This window comes from Branchiostoma floridae, chromosome 15, assembly GCF_000003815.2.
Source record: "Branchiostoma floridae strain S238N-H82 chromosome 15, Bfl_VNyyK, whole genome shotgun sequence".
In the NCBI taxonomy this organism is placed as follows: domain Eukaryota; kingdom Metazoa; phylum Chordata; class Leptocardii; order Amphioxiformes; family Branchiostomatidae; genus Branchiostoma; species Branchiostoma floridae.
The window spans coordinates 18,455,235-18,468,209 of record NC_049993.1 but is presented as its reverse complement, the minus strand read 5'-3'; the positions used below and the strand labels follow the sequence as shown (position 1 = coordinate 18,468,209).

The following is a 12,975-nucleotide window of genomic DNA, read 5'->3' as shown; positions in this document are numbered from 1 at the left end:
GTCTAGATTAATGCCTCCTCGTAATTTAGAGCTCGCAGACTCGTCGTCCGATCGATTTTCGCCTAATGTGAGGGGGGTATAAGAAGACAACACAAAGTTATCGTCAAAGATGCGTTCCTATAATTTCAAAGTTTTGTTTAGTCTTAAGCCCTACAGTGGGTGCAATGCCGATACAGGCAGTGTGGTAAAGAATCTAAAGAATCATTTGGGTTGAATTTTTCAAGGTAGCATTTCGCTAAATATGTCGATTTTATGGACATTTCCACGCAGATTGATTTCCGTCTGGTCTGATTTGTATCGTTCCCCGTCGGTGATTGCCAACATGACAAGAAAATACAGAAAATGGGAAGATATGTCATGTCATGTCATGTCATGTCATGAGGTAAAACTATTTCGGTAGTGGTAAGCCATACCAGTGTGGCAGCTCTATCATTGATTGCAGTTGTAGAAGTGACCACAATGACGTAGCAGCGAATGCAGTTGTCGAAGTGGCACTAGTTAGTTGCCGATGAGCATAGTTATATGGTACTATTAACTTAAGATGGCCATGAGTTTAGAAATAGAATCAGTTACCCCCCGCGTGGTACTCTGCAGAGTGTAGCTGGTAATATAAGACATACAAGGATAGAGTCACACTAGTATCAATTCCAGTACTTCTTGAATACAGAACTAAAACATTTCTTTGCTGCAATACCATGTTTTGTTGCTTCAATTACTCTACTTTAAAAACAATTCCCCCTTGTTTTTTTCTTGCTGTTTTTTTCTCTCGCTCTCGCATCAAATTTGGAGTCTGCCGAGGAAGTCATCCACAAAACGTACTTAGCGCGACATTAACAGAAAAAATGAAGTGTCCACTAAAACACACCGTAACTTATCTGTCAAGCCGTATACCAGATCCTTTGTCCCCAGAAAAACGCAGCCTCGTAAAATAACAAAACATGTTTACTTGGCTTCGATTACGATTTCAACCATTCGCCTAAGTGCACAGTTAGCTTACCAAGGTTGACTGATTCACTCGAATCCATGTACATGACACAGGTTGCCAGAAGAACGACCAATAAGGAAACCGCCATGGCGCTCCTTCACTGCTCAAATGTTCTCCCGCAAATGACACATACAGTATGATAGTTTGAGGCGTGTGCCTGGTGCTTTATCTTCTATTGAGAGTTTCAATAAATCATAAAACCGACGTCAGAAACATATCATCCCAAGGTGTTTTGTTAGGTCTTGTGTGTTTGTGCATTCACGTGTGAGTATCACTGTGACTACGGCACATGAAAAGGAGTTATGTGGCAGTTTAACTGGCTGTGGTTAACAACGCTTTGTTGCTGGCGGCAACTCAGCCAGCCTGGCATCCTTGAAAGTTAAACAGCGTCATTAGTGGATTGTTTGCAACGTCTTCGGCAACATAGTGTCCTTGCCAACTGTGCACCGAGGCAGCAAGTCCCCAAACCAGACCGTCGACCACAAAGACGAAAAAATAACACAGGAGAAACGACATTTAAATGACCAGTAAAAACACATCCAAAGGCATCCTAAAACCTCATAACTGCTTGAACATAGAAATAGCTTCACTTCTTGTGTAGACCATATTCCTATCAGCAACAAACTGTCATTGCCGGACGTCCACCATGACTAGGCCCCTTCTCTTCCTGTGTGCAGCGAAGCGAGTTGAAGTGGGTTGGCAGATGTCATGATCCGTAGAGATGTTTTTCTTTTTGTATCACGTTATCAAATTCATGAAACATAGGCAGGAGTTGTAAAGTTTAAGCTTGGTTCAACGCAAAGAAAACACTCAACATGACTTTTCGGTCTATCTCGCTGACCTTGGTCATATAAGGAAGAGTTGATCATCAAAACTCCACTTCATGTATATTGTTGTTACTAAATGGGCTGTATCTAATTTTCACATTTATACGTCTATATATATATATGTATGTACGATCCGCATGATTTAAGAATAACATTAACGTCTGATTATCATATCAACAAAGTACTGAAAGAAAAACTATCTTTAAGTTTATAGAAATTTCAGCTAACCTGAAAATGTTAGCTTATCCACGTTGGCACTGTTCTGTGAAAGATGAGTGTCTTGTCAGGCCAAGGACAGGTAAACATGAATAGATAAACGTCCTTGGTCAGGCTCTATGTTTGTACTTTTACGTTTGACGATCACTTTCGCCAGGGCACGTGAAAATGAGATATGTGGCAGTATAAATGCGTGCGGTCACCAACAGTATGTGATTGGTCATCAGTATTGATCCTGAAGAAGGAGACAGTGGTGTTCGAAATTTGGATCTGTATATTTTGTTTGTTTCTTTGAACCTTTATTTATTCATGAAAGGTCATGAGGGAAGAGACAAGGGTCAGACAAAGTATATAACAGAGATACAGTTTACATATAGCTTTGTGTTGGAAGAGAGTTTAGCATTGCACTATGAATGACACAAACACAGATGAGCTTCCATGATAGTAGGTTTTCACATTGCAACTCAGCCAGTCTGGCATCTGGTTGATAGTTGAGTGACACACGCATATCCTATCCTTGGCCTGACAAGACACCTGCAGAATACTCAAATGTTTTAGTAGACCACCTTTGTTCTTAATGCAGTACTGGAGATATTGGTGAAAATTTCTTCGTAGATCTTCAGCCAATCCATAATTGTTTCCGACCATGAAATTTACCAGAACCCAATGTGAGGTGTCATTGTGGAAAACTTTTTGGCCAATCCAATTTTGTGTGTATCTTAATGCAGCATCAAGGTCGTCATGTTGTCTTTCAGCATGTTGTTGTATTGAAGCTAGCTTATGAAATATTTAGGTCTGTGCGTCATTGCTACATTGTTTGCAGCATCTTTAGGAAAATAGTGTCCAACTGTGTCCAATAAAACACACCCTAAAGCGTCCTAAAACCGCACAACTGCTTGCACATACAAATAGTTTCACTTCTTGCGTGGACCATGTTCCTATCAGCAACAACTTGTCATTGCCACAGCTTCCATCACGGAAAGGTCTCCGTTCGCTCTTGTGTTCAGTGAAGCGAGTTGATGTAAAAATCCGTAGAAATGTTTTCATTTTTGTAGCACGGACAGAAATTCATGAAACATATGAAAGAGTTGTAAAGTTTAGGCTTTGTTCCAATACAAAGGAAACACTCGACATGAATTTTCTATCAATCTCGCCGACTTTCCGCAGATATGCCAGAGTTAATCATCAAAACTCCATTTCTTCTCTTTTGTTGCTTAATGGGTTGTACGTAATGTTTACAGCTGTAATTCAGTATGTCATTAAATCATACATGTCTAAATGTACGATTCCGCATGTTTTCAAGAAAGAGATTCAAGTTTGATAATCAGGTCAATGAAGTACTGAAGAGTGCGATCGTCGGCGCTTCGTACACCTTCAGCTAACATGGCAAGATTAGCTTCAAGTTATCCTCGACACTGTTCTGTAAAAGACAAGGACACTGTAGAGAATGGTTCTGTAAACACGAATAGACAAACGTCCTTGGTTAGGTTCTGTGTTTGTGCAGTCACGTGTGAAGCTTCGTAATTACACTGGCTGAATACAGCCGGGCCCAAATAGAAGTGGAACAAGTGCAAATATGAGTATAAAACCATCTACGTTTATCTTTATGTATGTTACAATCATTTCCTTGATGCGGTCACCATCATTCCTATCTAACTATAATATGTATAGCAGATATGGGCAAAATTGTCGGCCATGTAGATCTTCTTCTTCTTCTTTAAATACCGTTGAACCACCCGTATCACTGAGGGGAAATCTAACGTCGGCACTTTAACATTTAGGTGTATGTATTTCCCAAACGTAGGTCTTCCATTTTTGTCCGCAGGCTAATATTGTTAAATTGTGCTAAAGAGAGGATTCTCTTGTCGTGATGATCGCACACCGACACAGGACAGGTATCTTACTGAAGCTGAGGCACATCGACGGCGTCGCCGCGTGCTTAATTTGATTTGTGTCCCGCATGACTTTGTAACGGTAATATCTAGCAAAACGTACAAGAATCGGACTAGTAAATTTCGATTTTTGTTTTATCGATGAATTTCGTTGAGCGTTCTGTCAAATCCCTAGCAGGTAGCGACGCCAATAAGACCCTCTTTCCGCTAGACGCGATCGCGCTGCGCTCTCCTTGTGACCTAAATAGCTATGGGATATGGGTAACCTTAGCTTTCACACTGGGTATATCATACAAAACTTAAAAGTGTGACCGAGAAGACACAAACTATAGAAAGATTCGTTTCTTTTCTATACAATTCATTGAGAGATATGCCAAATTTTAGGTCGCAGAGAGAACGCGGCGAGAGCGCCGTCCTAGTGGAAAGGGGAACGTGCCGCAGCTTTTAGTGAGAGCAAAAGTGGACACACAATATAGAAGCATCCCTATTGCTTCCACGCCTCTGCTTCCTTTGTATAGCTGTGGGTAATTTGCAAAAATAACCAACCCTAAATATTTCATAAGCTATCTTTAATACAGGAACATGCTACAAGACAACATGACGACCTTGATGCCGCATTTAGATACACACAAAAATTGGCAAGAAAGTTTTCCACGATGACACCTAACATTGAGTTCTGGTAAATTTCATGGTCGGAAACAATAATAGATTGGCTGAAGATCTACGAAGACATTTTCACCAATATCTCCAGGACTGTATTAGGAACAAAGGTCTACTAAAACTTAGTGTCTCTGCAGGTGTCTTGTCAGGCCAAGGACAGTATATGCGTGTGTCGTACGTCAGCCCACGTGCTTGAGTATTCACGTGTAGCCCTACCACTGTAGACACGGCATCCATGCACACACGTATACATGTATCTCAGGGAAGGACCAAATGGAGAGAAAAGATGTATGAGTTGGAGAAGACTCCATACTCCACTTTGAGGACGTTGAATTCCCAGTCCAAATACCATGGTTCATGAAAAAGAGCTGTGCTGGTCAGTGCAATTCATGATGGTTTGAAGCAAGTGCAGTCCACTAAATCAGATAAAGATGTTTTTTATTCATAGATGACAACGACTAAGATGATATTCTTAGAAAAGGCATAAAAATGAGATATGCAAAGTCTTGTTTTCAATTTGGGGCATTGATAGCCCGAGAACCGTAATGTTCCATATGGACAATATAGACAATGGGTCATTCACAGTATTTATTTAGTTTGTTTAATTTAGATTCTTCAAACATAAAAATGTACAATGAAATTAATTATTGACGACTATGATAGAATTTATTTTATCATTATTTGTTTTAATAATTCATTACCATTATTATTTTATCATTATTTGTTTTAATAATTCATTACCATTATTATTATTTGTAAACTATTGTTATCGTTAGTACCATTTATTTGTTATGATTATTGTGTACATCAGTTTCATTACTATTTATTCATTTAATTTATTTTGTAATTTTCTGTTTGTATGTCACCATGCATACGTTCATGTTTCAATTTATGCAATGCATGGATCCACTGGAAAGCAGTGTTAACCCCTGAGTTGGATCACCCTGGATAAATATGACAGAAATAAACAAATAAATAAATTCAATGAAAATGAAAAATATACTCAGTATAAGTAAAGTTCAATTCTAATCTTATAAGCGATCAAACTATATCTCACTAAATCTCTTGCATTGAAATAAAAGTTTTCCACCTTAACGTAAATGTTGTTCTATAGTTCTGCATGTTAGCTTCGAAGGCTAACGGTCATGACGTATATAAATATCGATATGATATGACAACATTATGTTTTATTGTTGTTTATCAGTACATTTAGATAATTAAAGTTCTATTTTCGACAGATCTAAGTGTTTCAGTGTTCGATGATTTACACTAATAACGTGGCATGATGATTGATATAGAAATTTACGGTAAACAACTTGCATACATTACGGGTTTGAAACAAACAACAGCAAGACAACCTGAGAACTTACGACTGAAACTGGATTTGTTTACAGCCTTGACTTTATACTTTAAGAATAAATATTATGTAAGACGTACAAGCATCATTTTCAAGATAAGAAAAACACACAAAACGTTAAGGGTTAGCTCTTTATCTTTGAAAATTCAGTGAGTAACCTTTCTAATCTTTAATAGTGCATGGAAAATTGCTGGCATTTGAGTTTTTCGTCGCAATTAGAGCGCGTTGGCCGGGGTCACTGGAGACATTCCACAAGAGTAGCTTTTTCTGGCGTTGCGGCGCTCTCTTAGCGAGGCAAACTAGCCATCGAAGCGCCGCCAAGGGAAATGGGGGTTTAAGAGAAGGCTAAGCTACACAGTTACAGGAGGGAAAAAAAACAGCAAAAGAATGTGACTTTATCCGTTAGTTTCGATCAACTCAACCGTTCTACCGTTCATCTAAGTCTTCAAAAACTGTACTCAGCCTCTTCATCACGTTTACTTTGAACTCATCATGACCAGGCCCGGATATGGATGTGTTGTCAGAATCATCATCTCTTGCCTTCTTCTTTGGCTTCAGTTTTTGCAGTTGATATTTGAAAAACCCTTTAAGATCGTAGTCAGTTTTCTCCAACTGTCCATCGTCCTTTGCGCTATGATACGACTCGTCAATGATGGCCACAAAGAAACCAATCAGACAGATGTTAAAGACGAAAACAAACAGAAACAGAATGAAAGTTCCCAGATTGCCAGAAGTAGTAGAGATTTCTTCATAGTTGATGTCACCAGCTATGATGGTCACCATCGCCTCGAATGTCCGAGCAAAGGAACTGTAGGAGAGCATGCGCAGACCAAACGTCAGATGGAGCAGAATGGCGAAGGCGAAGAAGTAGAGGAAGAACATGGCGGAAAAGCCTGAGAGCGGCCCGACGCTGCGCTTGAGGGTGTGGATGAGGAGAGACGCGCGATGGTTGAAGCGCAGCAGGTGCGTCATCTTGAGAGTGACGCTGCACAGCAAGGTGGCGATGACGTAAGTGTAGACCTGGTCCCAGACGGCCGCGCGTCTGTAGTTCACGAACCGTCCCGAGAGACCAGAGTTCTCACCAAAGCTCGCCGCTGTGTTATTTTCCATTTTACTGGCTACGTCTTCCAGAATGGCTTCAGAGTAGAAGAAGGTGGCGACTCCCGCCAGGGCCTGCAGGATGATGATCAGTTCCACCCAGTTCCAGAAGTCCATGATGTACAGGGCTCCGCTGTTGTAGGCCTTCCGTCCTGCAAGACACAAACCCAATAGAAACAGTCAGTCATAGTCATACGGTGTATTACAGCACTGTTGGGTTTGTAACGCCCCTTACGGTAATGGCATGCCCTTTCTTTCAGCTGAATACGAGACGGGGATGCGCCAAGTCTCCCGTACGGGTGAATGATGTAAATCACAGTGTGGCTGATACGGTATGAAGGTTCGCCAGGCCTCCATCCGGGTGATTTGAAGTGAATCACCAACTCCGGACAGAATGGTTTGCTCCATCGCACACCGCACCATCGCACGTGTGGGGGTTCTTTAACGTGCATGGGGTTCAACAGAAACAAGAAATAGCCATGCCTAAAGGTTCCAGAGTTACCAACCAAGGTCAGGAGACTCAGGACAGAAAGAAACTCTCATTTACGGTTCTCGATAATCTTTAAAAAGCATTGCTGAAGAAATATCAACCTTCTTTGATTGCAAAGACCAAAGTGAACACGGCGAGCGCAGAAATGTAGAGGAGCGCCATCCAGACCTCCCAGCCGCCGTGGAAGCGGTAGAGGCGGACCGTGTGGACCTCCCAGCGGGGGAAGCCGGCCCCGATAGCCGTGAACTCCACCAGCAGGGTCACGATGGAGAACAGGTTGGAGTCGGGCGAGTACAGGGTCACGTCGGTGAAGACAGCTCGGGTTGCTGAACAAAAGAAAACGTGGCAATAAGAGATGACAGGGTTACGGAACCGTTATAGTTGGTCTCTAATGATATCATATCATATGGTATTGAGAAATTAATAAATTGCCAAATAAATAACTCTATACCTCTGTCGATCCAGCCATGGTTCTTCAAATGTCCGATTGTCCGTGACGCGTTGTCGGACGTGTCGGCTACGTAGCCTCCACCGAAATACACGGCGTGGTCTCCCGCATATGGCAGTTCTGTTTTATGGAAAAATTGTTTCATCTGAGTGACTAGCTGGCAAAATTAAGCATTTGTGCAAATCCCCACAAAGCCACAGGTCTACGTTGGTACTTTTTTATAATCATAAAGCGAGGGCATATGAAAAACACAATGCTTTACATCAATAGCATAATTATCTATCTATTGGCAAATGTCAGTACATTACACTGAATCTTATGTAGCATTGTTGATTAAAAAGTAGAATGTCTTAATTCCATGCAGGTCTTTGGGAAAAAGATAGCGAGATTAGTTGGACGACTACCTTGTAGATCGTCAGACGACCGGTACCTCCACGGACTTGTGCCGTTCTGCTCTGCTGTCTCTGCGGTGCCGTTGGTCCCGTTGAAAGCGGTGATGTTGACTGTGGGCAGCGGCAACCAGCCTTCTCCGTACTGCCCTTCGTCCTGACTGAGGTAGTCATAACGTCTGTCGCACCCGGATGTCTGGTTTCCTGGTGACACTGTCGTCAGGCAGGCAGGACCTGGAGAACAATGTACATTATATGACTGTCGACCGTCTCACGAGACGACAAGAGCCGAAGAATACTTTTAAAACTCGTTACATTCTGAAATTCTGTGTTCATTCTGCATTGAAGCATCATTATTGGAAGGAGGAGCTCATCCATCACCTTTAACCTCCTTTTGCCTCACTGACAAAGTCAGGTACCTCTTTACACCAGGAAAGTAGTTTTAATGGTCTTACCTAAGGACACAACGTCTAGTTAGGAATCGAACTCATGACCTGTCAATCTCCTGTTCGCTAACCTAGTCACTTGGCCATTTGACGAAACACTTTCGTATAAGAACAGCAGAAATGTAACCTACCCAGCTTGACTCTAGCCTGGCGGAGCCGGATCGGCCCTACACGATAGACAGGCAGGTCCGGGACGGCTGGAGTGGCGTCTGGGTAAAGAACTGGAATGGCGGCATCTTCCAGCCAGGTCCAGTAGGAATCTCCATCAGCCACCTGACATGGTGAGGAAAACAGTTAGAGTGGTGCTTAAACGCCATTTAACGAAGTAGAGAAACATTCTGGTCAATCTATATCTACATCATCATTGGTATATTGCTCATCGATTTGATAAAAGTAATTCAGCTTCTGAAAAAACACATTAGTACTTGTATAGCAAACATTTTCCCTCGGATAGCTTCACAAGATATTAGATATCTCTCATGGAGAGCACAAGGGTTTGCTGCATTTATACTTATAGATAAAATAACATTTTCACATTTCACTTACTTCCTCGAATGACATTTCCTCGTTGTGAACAACGAGTCGCTGAACCTCGTTGGACATATGAAAGGTCAGGTGATTCTTCTGTCCGTACGCAGCCAGCATGACCACGGCCAGGAAAAGGGCGTAAACAGCCACTTCCTTCAGAATGTTCCTCAGCTTCCTCCGCCGGACGGCAATCCTGCGGGCCTCAGCTAGGTCCGGGGAGTCGTGTGGTGCCGGGACAGGTGGACTCTTTAATGGATCATACAGTCATGGAACATCCGAGGCTAATCGTAATAAAATCCTTGATCTAATTTTTTTACTGCTTTCCATCTATGAATTCCTTGTTCTTATTGCAGAAAGATTATACAAAGTATTAAGCCACTGGATAACACATTTTTTATGTCTACGAAGTGAGAGGCTTAGGGTTTGAAATTGAACAAGTGACGATCTTCATATGTTAACAAGTCATGCTCACATTACCTGCTTTTGGCCTGCAACCATCTCCTCATATTTCCTTACATCAGATCTCTTAACTTCGCCTTCTTTGTTAGCTTTCTGTAACAAGAAAAACAACGTAAGGAATACGAGAAGCTTGGATTCAATGTGGGACTAGTTTCTTTCGATTTTTGCTTGCCTTTGTTGATTTTCGGTTGGGATTGTGAGTAAAGGTGAAAGGAAAGACCTTGAAAATATGACGAACAGCAGGTTACATGACAGGCATTACATATAAATGAGTAATATGACAGCACCTTGAAAAACACGGCGAATAGCGCCGCCATGGCGAGGATCTTGAAAGGCTGGAGGAGGATGAGGTCGGAGAGGAATGACGTCAGGAAGATGAGCAGCCAGGCTTCTGTCTTCTCCCGCCCGAACTCAAACGTGTACAGCATGACGAAGAACGCGGCGGTGTTGGTGGTGACGAACACCAGGATGAAGCCTGGGGAGGTGGTGGGGAAACATTAGAGGTTATGATTAGAAGTGGCTGCAGTATAGGATCGTGTATTGCTTAAGAAATACAGTTGGTATGGTTATTCTGACTGGATTGTGGCAGATTGGATCAACCCAAAAGATCTTTAAGGTAATTCTTGATTAACTGAAAGATAAAACTGGTTCCAGGCAGCGCGTTGCATTGCCATGCATAATATATCATTGGCTCAAACTCTTTGTAAACTCCCTTAAGTTATCGTTAGATTTCTGTGATCTATAGTATAAAACATAGTATAAAACATAAATAAGTGTCACAAGTGTTATTTACCAATATAAGCAAACCACCACGGCAGCAGCCCGCGTGTGGCGTTCTCGGGATCATCCAGTACAGCGTACTTCTCATTTACCTCTGGAATTGTTAACGACATGACAGAAAGTTCTTATATTATTGGTATTCGATATTCCCCAAGTATAAGTGGGGAATAGATGGGAAAAGACACATCTGACAACATACTAATGGTTCACACAATGTCACCTTTCACACGCGAAAGTCTTTTTGGTCAATTGTACACCTAAATATCTCGTTCGGTCGTTCCTGTCTTTGCACGGTAACTGCCTGTTAGGAGTTTTATTCAATGTGGTGATTTTATGCCCACGAAGAACTGGTGATTTTATGCCAACGAAGAACTCATACATTACAACAAAATAACTCATACATTAATTATAAATAATCTACATGTTCTCTAGGTAATACAAGCACATTGTGTAAGTTTGTTCATTCGCCTGTAGAATTTACCTTGAGACTTGAGCTGTCCTGGGGAAGTCATTTCAATGACGTCATCTCGCCTGGCCTGTTCTGCAGAATTTCGACGAACCTAGAACGGTGATAAAAATGAGGATACGCTAATAGCACCAACTGGCCTCCGGTATTGAAAGGACACAATATCTTTCAGTCTAATTCACTGTTATTCAAAGATGAAGAATCTAAAGAAGAATCAACAATGGACGCTCGCTTTGGAGAACGAGAAAACTGACTTTCGGAACAAAAAGGCAACTACTAGAGAACATACCTGTTCTGGCAATGAGGGCGGGGCATTCATTAGGTATATGTCAATGCTTGACAGTGTCGTGGAAGTTGGAATGTTGTGTTTTCCAGAAGGCCGTTTCGTAGTGACAACTTTGTCGTTCTTGACGGGACGGTTGTCGGTAGAAGTTTCTAAACGTAAATGATGATAATAATTAAAAATGGTACCGTATCTACTTTTTTAGTAAACGATAATGGTGAAATGTAAGGGAAAAAAGATGTACTTAAGAAAGCTTCTCCATGATAATTCTTTTATCCTACCTTTTTTAACTTGACGTTGTTTAACGTTCCGGAATATCCAAATGATGATGGCGTTGATGGGAAACACCACCGCGGCGCTTTGGAGACCGATCAGGATCTGTTTAGATGGGAAACATCACAGTAGATATTTTAGGAACTTCAAGTTTATCTTTTAGGAATCCTAAATTTATCATGGAAATTCCATACCAAAGCAGCCATTCCTTCCTTGTCTATTCCGCCTACGTGTCTAGACCAGAAACCGGCCCCAAGGGGCTTCACTACCTGATGTTACTTTATATTTTTACGTTTCTGTGCCTCTAGCATCTGACCTTTAGCACCTTGTGGTCTATGCTACAGTGCTTTAAGTTTTGCTTTATTTTACACATCAAAAGTTGCAGCTTATATTTTATATTTCGCCAGGTTAACGAGGAATACAGCACGGATTTGTTTTTTCCATATTTGTACCTGAGGCCATGAAATGGGGATCTGCACATCAAACCCGAAGATCGTGACGGGTTCCGGCGGGTCGAAGTCGTCTCCTCGGCCGAAGAACATGATGTTTGCCAGCATGGTGCACATGATGATGGACAGGCAGCAGGAGACCCGCTGGGTGCGGGTGAAGGGGCTGCTGGCAGGGCGGCCGTACACAGAGTACCAGATGTGTCCGTCTCGCAGGTCCCTGTGGTGCAATCAATCAATCAATCAATCAATCGACCAATCAGCAAACCAATCAGCCAACCATTCAATCAATCAATTGACTGACACTTAATTCGGAAGTTTAGACTTACGACAAACTGAAACTGAAGCTATGAAACAAAGTATGTATTTAGTTACTAGATGTACCACTTTACACAGAACAACATGGTAATGATCGAATTCACGATGATCGTCATAGAACACGTGAAGACTTACTTGGTAGTTCTATCTGCGAACAAAGTGCCGAAGGCCACCAGCTGCTCGTCCTTAGCTGCAGGCAGCACGCGCTCAATCTGTTCATCATCCTCATCAAAGGCCAACCACCTATGGGAGATGAACAAGATGCACTTCACAATGTTGATTATTAATTCTGGTGGAGTTCACAATCATTGATTCAAACTTGAAGTCCGTTCAACCACTTTCAATGGCTTGGATTGTTTGAAATCATCTCCCAGAATCTTACCAGTGGCGATGCCTACCTGTTGCAGAGGAAATAGTGCTGCTCATTAAGCAGTAGATCGTCCACAATGAGCCTGTCCAGAAACCTGCGAAGGGGAAAAGATTAACAGATCTGAATCTCAAGTGACGAAAAGACGAAAATTGTAACCAGTCGTTCACATTTTAGCTCAGGATAATCACAAGAAATCTTCCCTTTATAGATTACTCTGTACGATAGGATTTCGATGATTTCATTC

General features: G+C 41.8%; 1 protein-coding gene and 2 long non-coding RNA genes across 4 annotated transcripts; all 3 read right to left on the bottom strand.

The window, feature by feature from the left end:
- Positions 1–6,363: 6,363 nt before the first annotated feature.
- LOC118431611 (polycystin-2-like) lies at positions 6,364–8,118 on the bottom strand. Its single transcript, XM_035842853.1, has 3 exons — positions 7,977–8,118; positions 7,627–7,851; positions 6,364–7,187 (listed from the first exon to the last, which is right to left on the bottom strand). Exons 1-3 carry the CDS (start codon positions 8,116–8,118, stop codon positions 6,364–6,366), a joined length of 1,191 nt encoding a protein of 396 aa, XP_035698746.1.
- A 226-nt stretch (positions 8,119–8,344) lies between these two features.
- Positions 8,345–10,667, bottom strand: LOC118432111. 2 transcript variants are annotated; one of them, XR_004833041.1, is made up of 3 exons: positions 10,589–10,667; positions 8,940–10,270; positions 8,345–8,596 (listed from the first exon to the last, which is right to left on the bottom strand). It is a non-coding gene; the product is annotated as an uncharacterized LOC118432111 (long non-coding RNA). The 2 variants fall into 2 exon arrangements; XR_004833042.1 differs by lacking the exon at positions 10,589–10,667 and having other exon boundaries at positions 8,940–9,582; positions 9,814–10,444.
- Positions 10,668–11,037: 370 nt separating this feature from the next.
- Positions 11,038–12,810, bottom strand: LOC118432455. The gene is made up of 3 exons (XR_004833085.1): positions 12,050–12,810; positions 11,331–11,702; positions 11,038–11,135 (listed from the first exon to the last, which is right to left on the bottom strand). It is a non-coding gene; the product is annotated as an uncharacterized LOC118432455 (long non-coding RNA).
- Between the last annotated feature and the right edge of the window lie 165 nt (positions 12,811–12,975).